The sequence below is a fragment of the Eschrichtius robustus genome, chromosome 15 (assembly GCF_028021215.1).
Source record: "Eschrichtius robustus isolate mEscRob2 chromosome 15, mEscRob2.pri, whole genome shotgun sequence".
Taxonomy (NCBI): Eukaryota; Metazoa; Chordata; class Mammalia; order Artiodactyla; family Eschrichtiidae; genus Eschrichtius; species Eschrichtius robustus.
Window position 1 is genome coordinate 47,242,501 of NC_090838.1, and position 23,921 is coordinate 47,266,421.

The following is a 23,921-nucleotide window of genomic DNA, read 5'->3' on the forward strand; positions in this document are numbered from 1 at the left end:
TTCATCTGGGTTATCAAATTTGTGATCATAGAGATGTTCATAAAATTTCTTTATTACCCTTTTAGTGTCCATGGGATCTGCAGTGGTGTCACCTTTTTCATTTCTGATATTAGTAATTTATGCCTTCTTCTTCTTTTTTTTTTTTTTTAATTTAACCTGGCCAGAGGTTTCTCAGTTTTATTTATGTTTTTAAAGAATCAACTTTTAATTTTGTTGATTTTCTCTATTGATTTTCTATTTTTCAATTTCATTGATTTCTTCTCTAATTTCTATTATTTCTTTTCTTAATGCTTACTTTGGATTTAATTTGCACTTTTTCTAGTTCCTAAGGTGGAAGCTTTGATTATTGACGTTAGATATTTCTTCTTTTATAATATATGCTTCAATGCTTTAAATTTCCCTCTAAGCACTACTTTTGCTACACCCCACAAATTTTGATAAGTTATATTTTCATTTTCATTTAGTTAGAAATATTTTTAAAAGTTCTCTTAAAACTGCTTCTTCGATCCATGTGCTATTTGAAAGTGTGTTGCTTAATCTCCAAGTGTTTTAGGTTTTTCTAGCTGTTGTTCTGTTACTGCTTTCTAGTTTAATTCCATTGTGGTCCTAGAGTATCCTCTGTATGACGCCTATGCTTTTAAATTTATTAAGATGTGTTTTATGGCCTGTAATGTTGTCTATTTTGGTGAATGTTCCATGTGAACTTGAAAAGAATATGTGTTTTTCTGTTGTTGGAGAGATGTCAATTTGATCCAGTTGACTGAAGGTGCTATGTCCTTATTGATTTTCTGCCTGCTGAATCTGTCCATTACTGAAGTCTCCAACTATAGTAATGAATTCATTTGTTTCTCCCTGTGGTTCTGTCTATTAATGGAGCAGCATAAATGCATGAAACCACTTGTACCTTTCAAAACTATGGTATGATTAACTCCAAGCAGAGATATAGGGTAACTTTAGGCTAAGTATGAACATGTTTGGATGTTTTTAATACTCACTTAAGTCAGATTTTTAAAGACTCAATGTTCATATTTTTGTCAATGTGCTTTTCGCAAACATAGATAACGTCACATTTGCTTTATCTCATAGTCTTCTTTCAAAGTAGTTTGACATTTCAATTAATTTAAAGGATACTTAAGATTGTTGTTGTTTTTAAACCACTTGCTAGCTTTTTGGAGTAACTCTTGTATTTAGTTTCTCTAATTGCCCTTGTTGGAAGCTCTTAGGAGACGGATGATCCATTTCCCTGGACCAGCAGAGACCAATTGCTGTCAAGTTGTTAGGTTTAGCACACCAGTTTGATATTTAATCAAAAGGGCCAGAACAATTACTTTTATAGGAGTTTTTAGTTTAAGAAGTTCTTCCTTACGCTGTTCAATTTTAACACCCAGCCAGAAAGTTATTACTGTATCTCCTTCATTCTCAAATGGAAATTTTCTACCATAGTGTCTCTGAAATGAGAATGCATTTTATAATTGATGGCATATTATAATTTAATTGGCAGGGTTTTTTCCTTTTCTTATTGATACACGAAAGAATGGTTTATTTTGTCAATCTATGGAGTCTTAGAATTGACAAAATACTGTATTACTATTATTGTTATTATTATAATACTAATTTGCAGATGAAGAAACTGATGCCCAGAAACCTAAATGATACGTCCAGAGTCATGCAGCTGGCATATGGTTAAGCTGGAAGTAGCCTTTGATATCAAGGGCTCATTTTTTGCCCCCATTGTATCAATAGTTCTCAAACTTTAATGTTATAAGAATTATCTGGGGAGATACATGGGTACCCATTGTCCAGAAATTTAGATTAATTATGTCTAGGGTAGGGCTCAGGAATATGCATTTAATAATCCCTCTTTCCCGCATTTCTTAGATGGGTTAACAACACTGTTTGAGAAGCCCTGCATTACAACTTTAAGGATCAGCTCAAACACTGACTTGCTGATAGCTCTAGTTGACACATTGCCTTCAAGTGTTTGTTGATGAGGATAGAGTACTTGATATTACTAATAAGAAGTCTAAGAAGGCCAAAACAATGTTACGTGGTGGTGTAATCCCATAAGGGAGCCCTGGCAGACCAGACATAACTACTCTATTACAGAGGCTGGCTGCAGTTGTCTTTAATACTGATCACTGGGCTGCAACTTTTTTTTTTGTTTTATTTTTAAGATTTTTTTTTCATGTGGAACACTTTTAAAGTCTTATTGAATTCGTTACAATATTGCTTCTGTTTTATGTTTTGGTTTTTTGGCCTCCAGGCATGTGGGATCTTAGCTACCCGACCAGGGATCCAACCCGCAACCCCTGCAGTGGAAGGTGAAGTCTTAACCAGTGGACCGCCAGGGAAGTCCCTGGGCTGCAACTTTCAGTTAAACATAGATGAAACCTATTTGTCATCCCCTGCCCTGGGCCTTTTGAACAGTATATGTGAATTTAAAGGAAAAGAAACTTTCCGTCTTTTTTTCCTGCAGTTGACTCCTTATAAATGTCACAGAGAGCTGCTTTCACACTTTATTATTTTGTTTTGCTGTACTGCTTTTGTCTAGGATGTGAGCTGGTTGCTGCAGGAAGGACTCCTTCCTCTTTGTTTAGAGCTCTTTGATGGAGCATTTGTTGAGGTGTGTCTTTGACATTATTGCTGCTGCCTACCTGGTGAACAGTAGCACACCCTCGGTTACCTCTGCATGATTCCTGTGCTCAGCTTTTCCATGAATGTCATGTAAAGCTTGAAATAAAATTTGAGTAAGATGAATAATATCTGAGTGTTTTCTTTTGGGTTTTCATGCATTTCAAATCTTATTCTACTTCTTACTGATTAGCTTGGGAATTTGTTTGCTTTTCGATATAACAATAGTTCTCTGTAGCTAGGAGAGTGTTAATTTGGGTACTCTAGTGTAGATACCTTTATTGTTTTTTCTTAATTTATTACACTTCTGTTTCATCCAGAAAAAGATTTCTTATCATAATTTCTAACTCTATTTCTTCCATGAAACTTTCTGCCTATAGGACTACTACAGTTGTGTTCTCACATTACTCCTACCACATTATGCTTATTTTCCAGACTTCATTTTTCTTTTTTGGCATTTACTCTTATTTAATTTGGTAATTTTATTAATTCAAGGATTATTTTGTAGTTACTGATTTATCACCAAAGAGTAAATTTCAGGTTGACAGAGCCTAAACCAAATAGATATCATCATTTTGGCTGAAAAACAGATCCGGATACCGCAGTGGTAACTTTAAAAAAGTAAGCCCAATTCCGGTGTTGTTTTTCCGAGTGGCTCAGCACTGGCTTATTTGGAAAATGTATCACTGTCTGCCTTAGCTTCCTGGAGGGTGGGGATGGAGGGGTTGGGAGAGTCAGCCTCTTGAGAACCTACTTTAAAGGCTTTTAGAATAAAATCTTAAAATTGTCCTTTTGAGTCATCTAGTCATAAATAACAATGCAGCATTCTTGAATTAATGCACCTTTTGCAGTGGAAATGATTTGAGCGTTTGGGAAATAGTTTTAAAACTTGAATCTTCGTTTAACTTCCTGACTTTTTTCCACAGGCCATTTTGCAACCTGTATTGGCAGCAGAAGATTTTACTATCTTTAAAGCAATGATGGTCCAGAAAAACATTGAAATGCAGCTGCAAGCCATTCGAATAATTCAAGAGAGAAATGGTAAAAGATTGAATTTAGAAATCTAAGTGCCAAATGCATTTTTTTTGGTGGCAGTTTTAACTAATATGGTCTCGATGTAGCTGCCTTGTATAAATTTATTTCAAGTTTGAAAGTCTCTGGCTGGCTTAAGAGATACAAGAGTGCAAACTTCCTGATCACTGAGTGGTTGACATCTCAAAGAAAGCAGACCAGTATTTGATTTAATGTTTTAGGTTTCAGAGAGCTTGATTTTTCTGCCCAGCCACTGCATTTGTGAAATTCAGCATTTTTGAGTGGTCACAGTTACAGCTCCTGTCGAGAGAAGGTGACTCCTCTTCTTCTGGCTTTATAGGAGACAGTGGTTCTCAAGCTTCAGGGAACAATGAGAAGCAGTTGGAGGGCTTGTTGAAACACATGTGGCTGTCTCCCCGTTTCTGATTCAGTAGGTCTGGGGTAGGGCCTAATACTTTGCATTTTTAACAAGTTCCTAGCTGATGCTAAAGCTGCTGGTCCTGGGCCCACACTGAGAGCTACTGTTCTAGGGCAATGGGCAGATAGGATTGCGCCACCATCAGGTGGAAGAAAAAGCAGAACTCAAAGCCCTGGTTAACTGCCTTTAGCTTTATCTTTTCCTTAACTCTCTGCCTAAACTCACGTTCTTTCTAGCTCTTCCTGCTTTTCTTCCCTTCCTGTGCACTTGAACTATATTTGACATCTTGACTCAGAACATCAGAGTTTCTAACCATACTTCGTGTTTTTGTACTATGTGCTTTTCACCCGAGGTGCTTATCTCAGTTTCCCGTTTCTGACTCTGATGACCTTAACCTGTGTATTCCTTTGCTTAATAGATTGCCACTGATATTCCTTACCATGCCAAACTCTAATGGTTTGGCAGCAGGGCCTTTTCTTTGCTTGTTTCTTGAAGATATGGGAGCTATAGTTTAGTTGTACTGTTTGCTTTTAAGGGTCTGGAGCATGCAACAATAGGGCTTCTGTTGTTACAGGGCAAACATTAGAATGTTGCAGGGCCTTTGTTGTGGGTTCTACTCTCATATGTCTGATATGCGTAAAGTCTATATCCTTTAGAGCCAACCACCATCAAAACTATTCCCTAAAATCCTAAAATTCATTTCACAGCAGGTAAGACAGCTGTTGTCTGTGGTTTGGAGATAGCACCACCCTAACCCTGAATGATGCATGACACTGTGCTGTTGCTTTGGTGTAAATAAGTTTGGGAAACAGTCTCTTTTTCTTTGTTTCTCTACCATGGTTAGCTTCATAAAATCCTTTTCTCTTGTGTTTTCCTGCAGCTATGCTTTATTCTGACCTATGGGATAATTTGAATAATTATTTCATGTTATTTAAAATTATTTTGGGGGAATCAGTTTTGATAAAAGAAATAGTGAACTTGATATTGGTACTCTATAGTTTTCAATTTAACCAGAAACATTTAGATTTTAAAGAGAACAGGTACACATAGCTTGTATCAGCTGGGTGCCTCAGGCTGCCATTAGTAGAATACCTCAGTGAGAATGGCCTAAGCAATAGGAAATTGTCATCTCAATTAAACAAGAAGTCCAGAGGAAGGGAGGGAAGAAAGACAGGTCCAGGGTTGGTTAATTTGGTGGCTCAGTGATGTTATTAAGGACTCTGACACGTTTCCTCTTTATACTCTGCCATTCTCAGGATCTTCTCTCATGATTGCACTCTGGCTGCATCGAATGCAGACTTAATATCTCATGAAGAAAAGGAATGTTTCTTCCTGTACATCTTTTTTTTGCTAGCAAGACAACACTTTCATGGAAGCCCCCTAGGAGTTTTCCCCTTAGGTCCTATTGGTCAGGATTGGGGTGACATGCCTTTCTAAACCCTCTGGCAGGGGGAATGAGACCATTGCAATTGGCTTAAATCGTGAGTCACTTTTGTGGGGTGGGGTAGGGCCCTGCCTCTATGTACTTGGCTGCCTGGTAACTGCACACATATGGCTTATATTAGCAAGGAAGGACGAAGGGAATGATGTGGAATAATGCTGCTGTCAAACCACAGGGTGTGACAGTTTGCTTACATTTAAACATAAACTAATACTTAGTTCTGCCATGAATTTTTAATACTTGTATTTAAGAATTTCACTTAACATAAATCCAGAGGAAAGTACCTTAGAGCAATGTTGATTGTACTCAAAACTGCAGACTGTTTGTTTATGTGAGAAAAATTCAAAGGCTCTCTGGATTCTGGTTGTATCTCATCAAATAATTTGGGGAAAATGCAAATCAGAGCATTATTTTGATGGTTTTGTTACCGAGTCTAAGCTCGTACTGCTTGCTGCACGACAGGCCAGTAATCGAGAGACAAGTTGTTGGGCTAGTGCCCCAAAGAACCATCTTGCCTGAGTTAGAATTCAGGCTCATTTTATACTAAAAGGGGAGGGAGTAAAGTCAAACCTTTTCTGGTTCCCATCAGCCTCTGGAGGGGATGTGTTAATTTCTTCCTCCCTGCAGTCATTCACAGATGGGCCTGATCAGAATGTTTCCTGTGAGCTAAACAAAGCTATTTTAGCTTAATGCTCATTACCTGGGAAGCAGGGTTCCCAGAGATGGGCCATTATGTATAATTTAAGCTCATAGGCAACATCCCTTTAGTGATTAACTTGTAATGGAATATAAAAGTGTCTTCCTTATTACAGTTTTGAAGTATTGCATACTGTTGTTTTATTCTTTCCTTAGTTTTTAAAATTTTCCATAAAAGATGAATAGGAGAATACTAATTGTATAGCTTTTGACTGAGCAAAAATGCACTTAAGACCAATTTTCTGGTTGTGATACTATACTATAGTTTTGTAAGATGTAACCCTTGGGGGAAACTGGGTAAAGAGTGCATAGCATCTCTCTGTATTGTTTCTTACAACTGCATGTGAACCTGCAATTATCTCAAAATGACAAGTTTAATTTACAATGCATATAAACATCAGGGGATTAGAATAATAAAGCTACTTTAATTTAGAGCAGATCCAAAATCCCATAGTCATATATGGATAAAGAAATGGAAAGTAAAAATTAGGGGACATGCTGTTAATGTTTTGGGAATATAATAATTATAGATAAAAACAGAACACTTATTACCAGTCTACCTGCTTATCAGGAAGATATAGGTAATAAAGTAAATGAAACCAATGCTTAAAATTGCTTGCCATGAATTACTATTTGCCTTGGGCCAAAGTTGGTACTGCCCTGATTTATAGTTATTAGCCCAATATTTGAATAGAAGCTCTGAGGGCAGAGGTTGTTTTATTCATCTTTATATTCCCCTTAAGTGCTTAGCACCGTGCTTTTTTGCATGTAGTAAGCGGGGCCCTTTTCAGTAGCATTTGTTGTAGTATGAATGAAGTATGTAGTATGTAGTATGAAATATTAACATGCTGTTTCAATTAATGACATATTTTATATTTTGTTTTGTAAACTCTTTTCCCACTTAAGGAATACTTTTGAGAGCATAGTTTCATTATTAGGAGCTTATTGATTTCAATGGTATGTCCTGTATAGTATGATTATGGAAGATAATAGCTTAAATATAAGCTATTTATTCTATAAATAGCTTATATTAATTCTATAAATTGCTTATATTAAATATAAGCAATTAATTTCTATTGTCATATATTATTATTGTTATTTTAAATAAGAAGTACAAATAATTACCAAGAGTCATTTCTAGGTAAAATTGTGTTTTTGTGGTGGGGCTGATTCCCTAAAAGAAGAGAAAGTTAAAAAGACCATAGTTACAAAGATAATAGCTTAGAACATTTTTTTTAAAGTGATAGATCTTAATAAACTTATTTGTACTTCTTGATGAACTAGAGTAGTGAAAAATAAGTGTTTCAGTTGAGTTGATATTCTTCTGTATGGTCTTTGGTTTTGAACAGGTGTATTACCTGACTGCTTAACAGATGGTTCTGATGTGGTCAGTGACCTTGAACAGGAAGAGATGAAAATCCTGAGAGAAGTTCTTAGGTATGCTTCTTTAATTATTTTTTGAATGGATCATTAGTGATATTACAATATGATCTGCATATGTGCTTTTTACCCAAAAAAATACCATGAACTAGTAAAATATCTAAATTCTCTCTTAAAGACTATGAAAATGATTTATCATTTTATTTGTTTATAATTATGTATATATTACATTTCTTAATGGACAGAAAAAATTATTTTCAGATGACTCATACCAGATCAGCGCAGATGGGAGGGTCTTCCTCCACTCCCATCATGGGAATAGGAAACTAGCCACCAGTGGGAACAAGATGCAGTAGACCCAGCCTGATGCCTGGAAGGGCTGTAGTGGCCTGAGATAAGCAGGAAACTCCTTGGCTTCTGGATCTGGGTATTAGAGGAGGCTTATGCCAGGTGTCTCACAGTAGGAGGTTGGACATCCAGACTCCACAGATGAAATAGTTGACTCTTTGCTGGTCTCTTTCTTGCCTCAGTTACGTGATTCTCAGCCAAATGCCTGGCATGGAATGTGCAGCCCACTAAAGGGGCATTTCCCCCCTTGAGCCTGTTGTCCCCTGACCCCTATGGGAGTTTTAGAAGGGAGGGGCAATTGAAGCACTTAATATTTAAATCTATGGGAATGTATAGGTTTAAGGCAGAAGGATACCTGCAGCTATTTGTGTCCCCTGCAGAATGGGGCCTTGGCATTTGGTGGCCCTGGCTCTCCACTCTAACCACATACATGACCATCTTCTAGCATCCTGTAGTCCTCCCACCTACCCAACTTGTCCCCAGTTCCAAAGCAGGAGGGAGGTTAGGCAGGATGGTGGTTAGGAGGATGGGCCTAGTGGGGGACTGTGGAAGGAGCTGTAGGACTTTGTGCTGCATTTCAGGGGATTTGAGTGGTTGTGGGGAGGGAGGCAAGTTTGCGGGTGAACCCCGGCCTTTCCTGCCAGGTCCTCCTTTCCACGGCGAGGGCAAATGGGAGCCTGAGACAACACACAACACTTTGAGTTGAAAGATTTGAAGAGTTAAGGATATTTGGTAATAGGTTTAGAGAACTGGCAGTTTTGACTTGTACTGGTTGCTTCTGTTGATTGATTGGTGGTTTGAAAACTGATCAGCATTGTGCTTTTAGATTTTACTGTATTTTCTACGGGCGGTGTACTACTGTATAAGCAGTGGAACTTAATCATGAACATGTATGAGAGTTGAATTGACTATTTTCCTAAATCAGACTTGCCTCGGTGAGCAGTTTACAAAAGCTGATAAGAGCTTTGGCATAATGGCATCAGGAGAGCTGTGTGGTAGCTCAGATGCCATGGAAAAACTAGAATGAGGGGAGAAATGGATCTTAGGAGGAATGTAACTGATCTGTCTAAAGAGAGAGATTGAAGTCCATATTCATGAGATTTGTCATTCAGATTTGGGTTTAGGATTTCAAACCTGTTGATCTTTGTTTAGCTAGGGGTCCTTCACATCTCCAGAGGAAATAGGTAAACCTGTATTTTATGTGGCTAACTGTATTATGCTGTTTATGCCTATGTATGTCTTTCTCAGTTGATTGTAAGCTGCTTTAAGTTAAGCCTGATTATTTCCATCTTTGTTTCCAAAATTTCTTGCACATATTGTAAGCTTAGGTTAGCATGTTGCTTGTTGAATATTTGTTCTTTGACCAAAAGAGAAAGTTTACTTTTCTACTTTATTTTTGTATATTTCAGAAAATCGAAAGAAGAATATGACCAGGAGGAAGAAAGAAAGAGTAAAAAGCAGGTGCCTACAAAACATATTAATATAATAGAAATATTTCATTGCTGTTATCCCTTAGGTTTACACCTGGGTTTTCTATTAAAGTTTAAGCTTAGATGGAACGACACAGTTCCTCAGAGTATTCATATTTTCTTGGCAATTCTGAGCATTTATACTTAACTTTATAACTTTATTCACTTTATAATTCATCCAGTGACCTACCTTTTAAATTCCCGATAAAGAATGAGATTGTTCACTCCAAAAAAACTGTATGTAATACCATTCATATTTTGGGGAATTTTTAATAGAAATTCCCCTTAATTTTATGAATAAAAGAAGATTAAGAAAAATATTTTACTTCCCTACTCGCCTTGATTCCTTTACTGTTTTGAAACAGCATCTGCAGTTAATACTGGGGGTCCCCTGTAGACTTTAACATTGCCAGCTTGAAGCAGAATGATTCAGTTTCACATTTCCTGGCATACTCCTCTTTTATTAAGAACTGTTTCCATAAAGGGCCTAATCTTTCCTAAGGATCAGTTAAACATGTATCTGGCTGAGGTGAGGGAAGATAATATCTATTTTTTCCTCCCCCCTTTTCTAGCTGCTTCTCTTTCCACATTTTCTCAAATCTCCCTGAAGGGAGAGTAAAACCTAATATAAACTAATTCTCAATTGCTTGAAAGTCATTTTCTTTTTTTTCCTTCAATGACTGATACATGCTTGTATCATTTACTATATTTGAAAAAACCTATTTTACTCCAAGGTAACCAATGAAGAGCAAAAGAGAGATGTTTTAGGATTTAGAGGGGATTTGTGTATCTTTGAGTAAATCTCCTTTTAGTAAATGGAGGTGAAATTCATAGATAATAATATTTTTTAATGTAGGAGTATAGAACAGAAACTCGTTCAAAACTGCTCTCAGAAGACAGTAGTACTGGGAATTTCCTGGTGGTCCAGAGGGTAAGACTTCGCACTTCCACTGCAGGGGGTGCAGGTTTGATCCCTGGTTGGGGAGCTAAGATCCCACAGGCCGGGCGATGCGGCCACAGACACACACACAAAAAGACAGTAGTATTGACTTTCTGATTTATATGTAAACTATATCAGGCTTCTTGAATAATAATATGTTTCAGGGCGTATGGTTTTTTTAGACTTCTTTTAATGGAAATTTTCAAACACACAAAAGTAGAGCTGATAATAATTTCAGTCTTCATGTTTCCATCACTCAACATATAGAGGCTTATGATCTAGGTATTCATGAATTACCTGAAAAGTTACATGTGATTGGATTTTCCTGTTTTTAAGGAAAAATGAAGTATCAGTTTACTTAGTTCTTTCCAAGATTTAAATGATCTCTTTGGTTTAAATATAGTATCCCATTTTAGAAATGGAAATACAGGCATATCTCAGAGATGTTGTGAGATCGGTTCTAGACTATTGCAATAAAGCGAAGATGGCAATGAAATAAGTCACAAAAGTATTTTGGTTTCCCAGTGCATATAAAGGTTATGTTTACACTACACTGTAGTCTATTAATTGTGCAGTAGCATTATGTCTAAAAAAACAATGTACATACCTTCATTAAAAATTATATTTATTGCTGGGACTTCCCTGGTGGTCCAGAGGTTAAGACTTTGCACTTCCACTGCAGGGGCCGCCGGTTCGATCCCTGGTCGGGGAACTAAGATCCCACATGCTGTGTGGTGTGGCCAAAAAGTAAAAAGAAAAAAAATTATTTTATTGCTAAAAAATGCTAACCATCATCTGAACCTTCAGCAAGCTGTAATCTTTTTGCTGGTGGAGGGCCTTGCCTCGATGTCAATGGCTGCTGACTGACCAGGGTGGTGGTTACTGAAGGTTGGGGTGGATGTGGCAGTTTCTTAAGATAAGACAACAATGAAGTTTGTCGCATTTTTTGACTCTTCCTTTCATGAACAATCTCACGGTAGCATGAAGTGCTGTTTGATGGCATTTTACCCACAGTAGAACTTCTTTCAAAATTGGAGTCAATCTTCTCAAACCTGGCTGCTACTTTATCAACTAAATTTGTATAATATTCTAAATCCTTTGGTGTCATTTCAATAATCTTCACAGCATCTTCCCCAGGAGCAGATTCCATCTCAAGAAACCACTCTCTTTGCTCATCCATAAGAAGTAACTCCTCATCCATTCAAGTTTTATCATGAAAGTGCACCAATTCAGGCACATCTTCAGGCTCCACTTCTAATTCTGGTTCTCTTGCTGTTTCCTCCACATCTGCAAAACTTCCTCCACTGAAGTCTTGAAGCCCTCTAAGTCATCCATGAGGGTTGGAATCAATTTCTTCTAAATTCCTGTTAATGTTCATATTTTGACCTCTTTCCATGAATCATGAATGTTCTTAATGGCATCTAGAATTGTGAATCCTTTCCAGAAGGTTTTCAGTTGACTTTGCCCAGATCCATTGGAGAAATCATTATCTATGGCAGCTATAGCCTTACGAAATGTATTGCTTAAAGAATGAGACTTGAAAGTTGAAATTACTCCTTGATCCATGAGCTGTAGAACGGATGTTGTGTAGCAGGCACGAAAACATGAATCTTGTTGTACACCTCCATCAGAGCTCTTGGGTATCCAGGTGCATTGTCAATGAGTAGTTAATACTTTGAAAGGAATCTTTTTTTTCTGAGGAGTAGATCATAACAGTGGGCTTCAAATATTCAGTAAACCATGTTGTAAACAGATGTGCTGTCATCCGGCTTTGTTGTTCCATTGATAGAGCACAAGGAGAGTAGATTTAGCATAATTCTTAAGGGCCTTATGATGTTCAGAATGGTAAATGAGCATTGGCTTCAACTTCAAGGCACCAGCTGCATTAGCCTCTAATAAGAGAACCTGTCCTTTGAAGCTTTAAAGCCAGGCACTGACTTACCCTCTCCAGCTAGGAAAGTCCTATATGGCCTCTTCATCCAGTAGTAGGCTGTTTCATTTGCATTGAAAATCTGTTGTTTAGTGTAGCCACCTTCATTAATTTTGTTAGTGAGATCTTCTGGATAGCTTGCTGCAGCTTCTGCATAAGCACTTGCTGCCTTATCCTGTACTTTTGTGTTACAGAGACAGCTTCTTTCCTTCAGCCTCATGAACCACCCTCTGCTAGCTTCAGACTCTTCTTCTGCATCTTCCTCACCTCTCTCAGCCTTCATAGAACTGAAGAGAGTTAAAGGCTTGCTCTGGATTAGGCTTTGGCTTAAGGGAGCGTTGTGGCTGGTTTGATCTTTTATCCAGACCACTAAGGGTTTCTCCATATCAGCAATAAGGCTGTTTCGCTTTCTTATCATTCATGTGTTCACTGGATTATCACTTTTAATTTCCTTCAAGAGCTTTTCCTTTGCATTCACAACTTGGCTAACTGTTTGGTACAAGAGGCCTAATCTTTGGCCTATCTCAGCTTCCTTTTTTCTTTTCTTAACATCTTTATTGGAGTATAATTGCTTTACAATGGTGTGTTAGTTTCTGCTTTATAACAAAGTGAATCAGTTATACATATACATATATCCCCATATCTCTTCCCTCTTGCGTCTCCCTCCCTCCCACCTTCCCTATCCCACCCCCGTAGGTGGTCACAAAGCACCGAGCTGATCTCCCTGTGCTATGCAGCTGCTTCCCACTAGCTATCGATTTTACATTTGGTAGTGTATATATGTCCATGACACTCTCCCACTTTGTCCCAGCTTACCCTTCCCCCTCCCTGTGTCCTCAAGTCCATTCTCTAGTAGGTCTGCGTCTTTATTCCCATCCTGCCCCTAGGTTCTTCATGACCACTTTTTTTTTTTAGATTCCCTATATATGTGTTAGCATATGGTATTTGTTTTTCTCTTTCTGACTTACTTCACTCTGTATGACAGACTCTAGGTCCATCCACCTCACTAGAAATAACTCAATTTCATTTCTTTTTATGGCTGAGTAATATTCCATTGTATATATGTGCCACATCTTCTTTATCCATAAATCTGTTGATGGACACTTAGGTTGCTTCCATGTCCTGGCTATTGTAAATAGAGCTGCAATGAGCATTATGGTACATGACTCTTTTTGAATTATGGTTTTCTCAGGGTATATGCCCAGTAGTGGGATTGCTTGGTCATATGGTAGTTCTATTTTTAGTTTTTTAAGGAACCTCCATACTGTTCTCCATAGTGGCTGTATCCATATACATTCCCACCAACAGTGCAAGAGGGTTCCCTTTTCTCCACACCCTCTCCAGCATTTGTTGTTTCTATATTTCTTGATGATGGCCATTCTGACCGGTGTGAGATAATATCCCCTTGTAGTTTTGATTTGCATTTCTCTAATGATTAATAATGAGCATTCTTTCATGTGTTTGTTGGCAATCTGTATATCTTCTTTGGAGAAATGTCTATTTAGGTCTTCTGCCCAGTTTTGGATTTTTTTTGTTATTGAGCTGCATGAGCTGCTTGTAAATCTTGGAGATTAATCCTTTGTCAGTTTCTTCATTTGCAAATATTTTTTCTCATTCTGAGGGTTGTTTTTTCATCTTGTTTATGGTTTCCTTTGCTGTGCAAAAGCTTTTAACTTTCATTAGGTCCCATTTGTTTATTTTTGTTTTTATTTCCATTTCTCTAGGAGGTGGGCCAAAAAGGATCTTGCTGTGATTTATGTCATAGAGTGTTCTGCCTATGCTTTCCTCTAAGGGTTTTATAGTGTCTGGCCTTACATTTAGGTCTTTAATCCATTTTGAGTTTATTTTTGTGTATGGTGTTAGGGAGTGTTCTCATTTCATTCTTTTACATGTAGCTGTCCCGTTTTCCCAGCACCACTTACTGAAGAGGCTGTCTTTTCTCCATTGTATGTTCCTGCCTCCTTTATCAAAAATAAGGTGACCATATGTGCGTGGGCTTATCTCTGGGCTTTCTATCCTGTTCCATTGATCTATATTTCTGTTTTTGTGTCAGTACCATACTGTCTTGATTACTGTAGCATTGTAGTATACTCTGAAGTCAGGGAGCCTGATTCCTCCAGCTCTGTTTTTCTTTCTCAAGATTGCTTTGGCTATTCGGGGTCTTTTGTGTTTCCATACAAATTGTGAAATTTTTTGTTTTAGTTCCGTGAAAAACGCCATTGGTAGTTTGATAGGGATTGCATTGAATCTGTAGATTGCTCTGGGTAGTATAGTCATTTTCACAATGTTGATTCTTCCAATGCAAGAACATGGTATATCTCTCCATCTGTTTGTATCATCTTTAATTTCTTTCATCAGTGTCTTATAGTTTTCTGCATACAGGTCTTCTGTCTCCTTAGGTAGGTTTATTCCTAGGTATTTTATTCTTTTTGTTGCAATGGTAAATGGGAGTGTTTCCTTAATTTCTCTTTCAGATTTTTCATTGTTAGTGTATAGGAATGCAAGAGATTTCTGTGCATTAATTTTGTATCCTGCTACTTTACCAAATTCGTTGATTAGCTCTAGTAGTTTTCTGGTAGCATCTTTAGGATTCTCTATGTATAGTATCATGTCATCTGCAAACAGTGACAGCTTTACTTCTTCTTTTCCAATTTGGATTCCTTTTATTTCTTTATCTTCTCTGATTGCTGTGGCTAAAACTTCCAAAGAAATGTTGAAAAATAGTGGTGAGAGTGGGCAACCTTGTCTTGTTCCTGATCTTAGAGGAAATGGTTTCAGTTTTTCACCATTGAGGACGATGTTGGCTGTGGGTTTGTCATATATGGCCTTTATTATGTTGAGGTAAGTTCCCTCTATGCCTGCTTTCTGGAGTGTTGTTATCATAAGTGGGTGTTGAATTTTGTTGAAAGCTTTTTCTGCATCTATTGGGATGATCGTATGGTGTTTATTCTTCAGTTTGTTAATACGGTGTATCACATTGATTGATTTGTGTATATTGAAGAATCCTTGCATTCCTGGGATAAACCCCACTTGATCATGGTGTATGATCCTTTTAATGGGCTGTTGGATTCTGTTTGCTAGTATTTTGTTGAGGATTTTTGCATCTATGTTCATCAGTGATATTGGCCTATAGTTTTCTTTCTTTGTGACATCTTTGTCTGGTTTTGGTGTCAGGGTGATGGTGGCCTCGTAGAATGAGTTTAGGAGTGTTCCTCTTTCTACTATATTTTGGAAGAGTTTGAGAAGGATAGGTGTTAGCTCTTCTCTACATGTTTGATAGAATTTGCCTGTGAAGCCCTCTGGTCCTGGGCTTTTGTTTGTTGGAAGATTTTTAATCACAGTCTCAATTTCATTGCTTGTGATTGGTCTGTTTATATTTTCTATTTCTTCTTGGTTCAGTCTTGGAAGGTTGTGCTTTTCTAAGAATTTGTCCATTTCTTCCAGGTTGCCCATTTTATTGGCATATACTTGCTTGTAGTAATCTCTCATGATTCTTTGTATTTCTGCAGTGTCAGTTGTTACGTCTCCTTTTTCATTTCTAATTCTATTGGTTTGAGTCATCTTCCTCTTTTTCTTGATGAGTCTGGCTAATGGTTTATCAATTTTGTTTATCTTCTCCAAGAACCAGCTTTTAGTTTTATTGATCTTTGCTATTGTTTCCTTCATTTCTTTTTCATTTTTTTCTTATCTGATCTTTATGATTTCTTTCCTTCTGCTAACTTTGGGGTTTTTTTGTTCTTCTTTCTCTAATTGCTTTAGGTGTAAGGTTAGGTTGTTTATTTGAGATGTTTCTTGTTGGTTAAGGTAGGAGTGTATTGATGTAAATTTCCCTCTTAGAACTGCTTTTGCTGCATCCCATAGGTTTTGGGTCGTCGTGTTTTCATTGTCATTTGTTTCTAGGTATTTTTTGATTTCTTCAGTGATCTCTTGGTTATTAAGTAGTGTATTGTTTAGCCTCCATGTGTTTGTATTTTTTACAGATTTTTTCCTGTAATTGATATCTAGTCTCGAAGCGTTGTGGTCGGAAAAGATACTTGATACGATTTCAGTTTTCTTAATTTTACGAAGGCTTGATTTGTGACCCAAGATATGATCTATCCTGGAGAATGTTCCATGAGCACTTGAGAAGAAAGTGTATTCTGTTGTTTTTGGATGGACTATCCTATAAATATCGATTAAGTCCATCTTGTTTAATGTGTCATTTAAAGCTTGTGTTTCCTTATTTATTTTCATTTTGGATGATCTGTCCATTGGTGAAAGTGGGGTGTTAAAGTCCGCTACTATGATTGTTTTACTGTCGATTTCCCCTTTTATGGCTGTTAGTATTTGCCTTATGTATTGAGGTGCTCCTATTTTGGGTGCATAAATATTTACAATTGTTATATCTTCTTCTTGGATTGATCCCTTGATCATTATGTAGTGTCCTTCTTTGTCTCTTGTAATAGTCTTTGTTTTAAAGTCTATTTTGCCTGATATGAGAATTGCTACTCCAGCTTTCTTTTGATTTCCATTTGCATGGAATATCTTTTTCCATCCCCTCACTTTCAGTCTGTATGTGTCCCTAGGTCTGAAGTGGATCTCTTGTAGGCAGCATATATACGGGTCTTGTTTTTGTATCCATTCAGCCAGTCTATGTCTTTTGGTTGGAGCATTTAATCTATTTACATTTAAGGTAATTATCGATATATATGTTCCTGTTACCATTTTCTTAATTGTTTTGGGTTTGTTTTTGTAGGTCTTTTCCTTCTCTTTTGTTTCCTGCCCAGAGAAGTTCCTTTTGCATTTGTTGTGAAGCTGGTTTGGTGGTGCTGAATTCTCTTAGCTTTTGCTTGTCTGTAAAGGTTTTAATTTCTCCGTCAAATCTGAATGAGATCCGTGCTGGGTAGAGTAATCTTGGTTGTAGGTTTTTCCCTTTCATCACTTTAAATATGTCCTGCCACTCCCTCCTGGCTTGCAGAGTTTCTGCTGAAAGATCAGCTGTTAACCTTATGGGGATTCCCTTGTATGTTATTTGTTGTTTTTCCCTTGCTGCTTTTAATATTTTTTCTTTGCATTTAATTTTTGATAGTTTGATTAATATGTGTCTTGGCATGTTTCTCCTTGGATTCATCCTGTATGGGACTCTCTGCGCTTTCTGGACTTGATTAACTATTTTCTTTCCCATATTAGGGAAGTTTTCAACTATAATCTCTTCAAATATTTTCTCAGTCCCTTTCTTTTTCTCTTGTTTTTCTGGGACCCCTATACTTCGAATGTTGGTGTGTTTAATGTTGTCCCAGAGGTCTCTGAGACTGTCCTCAATTCTTTTCATTCTTTTTTCCTTATGCTGCTCTGTAGTAATTTCCACTATTTTATCTTCCAGGTCACTTATCCGTTCTTCTGCCTCAGTTATTCTGCTACTGAACCCTTCTAGAGTATTTTTAATTTCATTTATTGTGTTGTTCATCATTGTTTGTTTGCTCTTTAGTTCTTCTAGTTCCTTGTTAAACGTTTCTTGTATTTTTTCCATTCTGTTTCCAAGATTCTGGATCATCTTTACTATCATTATTCTGAATTCTTTTTCAGGTAGACTGCCTATTTCCTCTTCATTTGTTTGGTCTGGTGGGTTTTTGCCTTACTCCTTCATCTGCTGTGTGTTTCTCTGTCTTCTCATTTTGCTTAACTTACTGTGTTTGGGGTCTCCTTTTCACAGGCTGCAGGTTCATCATTCCCATCGTTTTTGGTGTCTGCCCCGAGTGGCTAAGGTTGGTTCAGTGGGTTGTGGAGGCTTCCTGGTGGAGTGGACTGGTACCTGTGTTCTGGTGGATGAGACTGGATCTTGTCTTTCTAGTGGTCAGGTCCGAGTCTGCTGGTGTGTTTTGGGGTGTCTGTGACCCTATTATGATTTTAGGCAGCCTCTCTGCTAATGGGTGGGATTGTGTTCCTGTCTTGCTAGTTATTTGGCATAGCGTGTCTAGCACTGTAGCTTGCTTGTCGTTGAGTGGAGCTGGGTCTTGGCGTTGAGATGGAGATCTCTAGGAGAGCTCTCGCCGATTGATATTACGTGGAGCTGGGAGGTCTCTGGTGGGCCAGTGTCCTGAACTCGGCTCTCCCACCTCAGAGGCACAGGCCTGACACCCAGCCGGAGCACCAAGACCCTGTCATCCACATGGCTCAGAATAAAAGGTAGAAAGAAAGAAAGAAAGAAAGAAAAAAATTTAAAAAAATATAAAATAAAGTTACTAAAATAAAAAATAATTTAAGAAAAGTAATAAAAAAACGAAAGAGAGAAGAGAACAACCAAACCAAAAAACAAATCCACCAATGATAACAAGTGCTAAAAACTATACTAAAAAAACCCCCCAAAAACTGGACAGACAGAACCGTAGGACAAATGGTAAAATCACAGCTATACAGACAAAATCACACACAGAAGCATCTGTATACACACTCAGAAAAAGAAAAAAGGAAAAAAAAAAAAAATCGTTGCTCCCAAAGTCCACTGCCTCAATTTGGGATGATTCTTTGTCTATTCAAGTATTCCACAGATGCAGGGTACATCAAGTTGATTGTGGAGATTTAATCCACTGCTCCTGAGGCTGCTGGGAGTGATTTTCCTTTCTCTGTTCGCACAGCTCCTGGGGTTCAGCTTTGGATTTGGACCCGCCTCTGCACGTAGGTCGCCTGAGGGCGTCTGTTCCAGGTCAGGCAGGTCGGGGTTAAAGGAGTAGCTGAGTCGGGGGCTCCGGCTCGCTTAGGCCGGGTGGGGGGAGGAAGGGGTACAGATGCGGGGCGAGCCTGTGGCGGCAGAGGCCAGCATGACGTTGCACCAGCCTGAGGCGCGCCGTGCGTTCTCCTGGGGAAGTTGTCCCTGGATCACGGGAGCCTGGCCGTGGCGGGCTGCACAGGCTCCCAGGAGGGGCGGTGTGGATAGTGACCTGTGCTCGCACACAGGCTTCTTGGTGGCGGCAGCAGCAGCCTTAGTGTCTCATGCCCGTCTCTGGGGTCCGCGCTGATAGCCGCGGCTCGCGCCCGTCTCTGGAGCTCGTTTAGGCGGCGCTCTGAATTCCCTCTCCTCGCGCACCAGGAAACAAAGAGTCAAGAAAAAGTCTCTTGCCTCTTCGGCAGCTCCAGACCTTTTCCCGGACTCCCTCCCGGCTAGCTGTGGTGCGCTAACCCCTTCAGGCTGTGTTCACGCCGCCAACCCCAGTCCCCTCCCTGCGATCGGACGGAAGCTGAGCCTCAGCTCCCAGCCCCGCCCGCCCCGGCGGGTGAGCAGACAAGCCTCTCCGGCTGGTGAGTGCTGGTCGGCACCGCTCCTCTGTGTGGGAATCTCTCTGCTTTGCCCTCCGCACCCCTGTGGCTGCGCTCTCCTCCGTGGCTCCGAAGCTTCCCCCCTCCGCCACCTGCAGTCTCCGCCCGCGAAGGGGCTTCCTAGTGTGTGGAAACCTTTCCTCCTTCACAGCTCCCTCCCACTGGTGCAGGTCCCGTCCCTATTCTTTTGTCTCTGTTTTTTCTTTTGCCCTACCCAAGTACGTGGGGAGTTTCTTGCCTTTTGGGAGGTCTGAGGTCTTCTGCCAGCGTTCAGTAGGTGTTCTGTAGGAGCTGTTCCACATGTAGATGTATTTCTGATGTATTTGTGGGGAGGAAGGTGATCTCCGCGTCTTACTCTTCCACCATTTTGAAGGTCTCTCCTATCTCAGCTTTCGTCATGCCTTCCTTACTAAGCTTAATCATTTCTAGCTTTTGATTTAAATTGAGAGACCCGTGATTCTTCCTTTCACTTGAACAGTTAGAGGTCACTGTAGGGTTATTAATTGGCCTAATTTTAACATTCTTGTGTCTCAGGGAATAGGGAGGTCTGAGGAGAGGGAGAGAAATGAGGGGACAACTGGTCGGTGGCGCAGTTAGAGCACACACAACTTTCATCTATCAAGTTTCACCGTCTTACATGGGTGTGGTTTGTGGTGCCCCCAAACAGTTACAATAATAACATCAAAGGTTACTGATCCCGGATCACCATAACAATTATAATAATGAAAAAGTTTGAAATATTGCAAGAATTACCAAAATGTGACACAGAGACATGAAGTGAGCGATGCTGTTGGAAAAATGGCGCCAATAGACTTGCTTGATGCAGAGTTGCCACAAACCTTCAATTTGTAAAAAAACGCGATGTCTGTGAAACACAATAAGTTGAAGTGCAATAAAATGAGGTATACCTGTAAACCAGTTTGTGGCTGCTTCAGGCATATCATAGTAGTGGTATTATTATTATTATATTTTTTAGATTATTTTAAGTGAAAAAGCACCTTATAAATCAGTGATTTTATTTCTTTTAGAGTATTTCTTGGTGTCTTGGTCAAGGTCACATGACTAGTAAGAGTGAAGCCTAGGTTTGAACTCGCTTCTTTCTGAATCCAAAGTCTTAACCAAACTAGTTATTCTTAGCACTGCATGATTGGAAATGAGAATGTTTACCTACCTCAAAAAGTAGAAGATAAAAAATGGTGGAAACATCTTAAAAACTTTGGAAAAATAGAATCTCTGATTTATTATCCATTCAGTAGACAATAATTTTTTAAACTAATGTGTATGAATCCCTTAAGTAGTGAATTATTCAGAATTAAAGTATTTTTTAAATTGTATTGTTGATTCCTGAAGCTATCAGAGGCTAAAACAGAAGAGCCTCCGATGCATGCCAATGAAACTGCAAAAATGAATAATTCCCAAGGGGATGGTGAACATTTTGCACACCCACCCTCAGGTAAGGTTGAAATGTACTGAAATTTCTGAATAATATGAATACATAAACACTGTAAAGAGTGTTAGTTTCTCATTCATACTTCACCCTCAAAAATCCTGTGAGGGAGTCTTGAATGGCCATTGGTATTTAATGTTGTTTGTGAATTTAGCTGAAGAGGTTGCTTGTAGGAGATAGCTGACAGAGAGGGTGTAGCCCCCAAATTTCTAAGTGAAGCTTGGAACCCAGAGCCGTGATCAAAATTCCTTGGGGAAGCCCCCAGCCTTTATGCCATGACTACAGCATTCAAGGTATGTTCACATAACATTTGGTACTCTCTTCCTTGACCATAATTCCATGGTGTTTGAGAGTTAGAAGCTGAACAGGGAAAGATAATATTAACTTATTTTCCTAGTGAATTAAAACACAATTAGAAAATAACAGGTAGCCAATTTATTCAGAAGTTTAGTCAGAAACTATTGTTGAAACCAAAATTGATGAGAATCCTTGTGGGAAATGTTAGTGGATGATCTTGTTCACTATGTGGCAAATCATTTTCAATATATGTATTCTGATTTCCTGTATAAGAAGACAGGTAATTCTGAAACAGAACTTGAATCATGATCATGAATTTAGTTCATTTTTATTATGGATTTCTATGGTTTTTAGGTGCATGTCCTTTTATCAATTAAAAAAACCCGTAACTCTGTGAGGTAGATATTATGGTCCTTATTTTTCTTTTATTTTTTTAAAACAAGAAATTCAAGGAACTTGAGTGAGGTCCAAAATCACTGAGCTCTTAAATAGTGAAACTGTGACTTACCTTGGTCTTCTGACTCCAAATCTTGTGTTTTTCTACACTTTGTAGAAGTTTTATAATTGAGATAGATAGGTTTGATGTTTATCCACTGTTTTAAGGAACTAAATGCTTAGTTGATAAAACAATGGGGCATATGAAACAGAAGCAGGTTTATGAAGTTATCTGGCTTTTTCCTTCCTAGCAAATCTAATAATTTCTTTTCTTTTTTCATATTCTGCAGGTTCTGAGTAGAATAACCTCATTTGAATTATGTCTGTGAAAGCACCTGCTTTAGATTTGTTTGAGCGCTTTTAAAATTTGCTGGCCCAAATTTAGCTTTTTTTTTTTATATAGACCTAAGTACATATACTGTTCTAATCTTGTGTCTGACATAATTTGAATACATTTGCTTATCTGACTATTAAGTGAAAGTATTATAGAAAACTTAATCTCAAGCCATTTGTAACTCAATTATGCACATTAGTGGTAGAGAAACTGGCAGATAATTTCAAAAGTAATGATTTTAATTTTTAAAAACTATTCTATTTTTTTAAAAAAGTGAGTATATCTAATATTACGGGCAATCACTGTATACAAAGTGCCCATGAGAAAGGCCTAATGTGGGAGGAATCATAAAGGTGTCTGACCTCCTGCTTATCCCTTTGCTCATGTCTTTCCCTGGTTCCTGCTGGAAATGGATAGCATCTGTTCTCAGATTGACGCAGGGTTGCCAGTGATGAGATGATCTTTCTTTAAGCTAGCTGGCTTTCCGATTCTCCCTTCTTAGAAATCAGAGAAGTTAAGTATTTTGGCTTCAGGTACTTTTCTCTCTAGGTCCAAGTTAGAATATAAAAGGTGTTCATAACCAACAAACTCAAGGAACTGTCCAGATCAAGTACATGAATTGAATATAAATGTTTATGTGCCTGGGATTCCCCCCTCCTCAGAATTTTACTGTCTCGTCCCGAGCTCTGTGGTTCCATATTTGGGGGCTAAGCCCACCACTGCTTAAAGTCACCATCATATGAACGGCATGTTTAACTTTGTCTGCATATGTTGACCAACTTGTTGAAGCTCATCTTCATTTCTGTTTAAGTTAGTTCTGAGCTCCCTGTCTGGGTTGGTTGGAGTGTTAGCGGCAGCCTCATCTCTTCCATGGAGACTTCCCTTTCTGTCCAAGAGCCTGAAGAGCTTTTCTTCTTCTAACCTCCCTGGCACTGCAGTCAGTCCACTCACCCTGTGCTAAAGCAGTGATCCTTGGGCAAGTTTCTTGCTCCTGCAGAGTTCTGTTTCTGGTTTTACTGTGCTGGATTTTTAATCATTTAGAGACATGAATATCATGTTCTCCCATGATGCTTTTAGTTCTTGGCATCATTTTTATGTGTCTTTGCTTGTCTCACCAGCTGTCTTTCATAGTCCATGTATTACAGTGAAAATGTTTTATCTTAAAAAACCCCCACCTTATCTTATAATAAAAAATGTCTCAGAAAAGCAATTAGCATGTTAATCCTGTCTCTTGGCACAGTTACCAAATAACTGGAAGGTATTGAGTATTGAGTACTCATGTTATATCCGCTTCCAAGTTCTACTTACTGTATTTATTTATGTAGTTTTTTACATCTTTATTGGAGTATAATTGCTTTATAATGTTGTGTTCGTTTCTGCTGTACAACAAAGTGAATCAGCTATATGTATACATATATCCCCATATCCCCTCCCTGTTGAGTCTCCCTCCCACCCTTCCTATCCCACCCCTCTAGGTCATCACGAAGCATCAAGCTGATCTCCCTGTTCTACTTACTTTAAAATCTTTAAATATGTTAGTAGGTTTATAGTTATCTTCAGTATGTACTAAAAATTATTGATATTACTGGCACTTATTCCTCCAATACAAAAAATTATAGCTTTATAGTAATTGTTCTGAAAATATAAGGTCACTTAACAGTTTTTGCCTGCAAGCAAAAGTTTGAAAGCCAATTACATTGTTAGTAAGGGATTTTAGTGCACTGTTTATTTGGCTTGTATGGCAACCTTGTATTACATTTTACTGTAGTTCTAATCTTTAGACAAGAATTATATCTTTTTGTAGCTATAGTACCAAACAGCAGGAGCTTG

The 23,921-nt window shown here is 38.4% G+C and overlaps 1 protein-coding gene across 1 annotated transcript in view; it reads left to right on the plus strand.

Annotated features, from left to right (window-relative positions):
- CFAP36 (cilia and flagella associated protein 36) overlaps window positions 1-23,921 on the plus strand; it is a 32,695-nt gene that overhangs the window by 7,399 nt on the left and 1,375 nt on the right. The window contains exons 4-7 of the mRNA XM_068565129.1: window positions 3,558-3,672; window positions 7,568-7,655; window positions 9,356-9,407; window positions 20,929-21,031. Coding sequence (XP_068421230.1) covers window positions 3,558-3,672; window positions 7,568-7,655; window positions 9,356-9,407; window positions 20,929-21,031 — 358 coding nt within the window. The remainder of the gene's footprint in view (window positions 1-3,557; window positions 3,673-7,567; window positions 7,656-9,355; window positions 9,408-20,928; window positions 21,032-23,921) is intronic.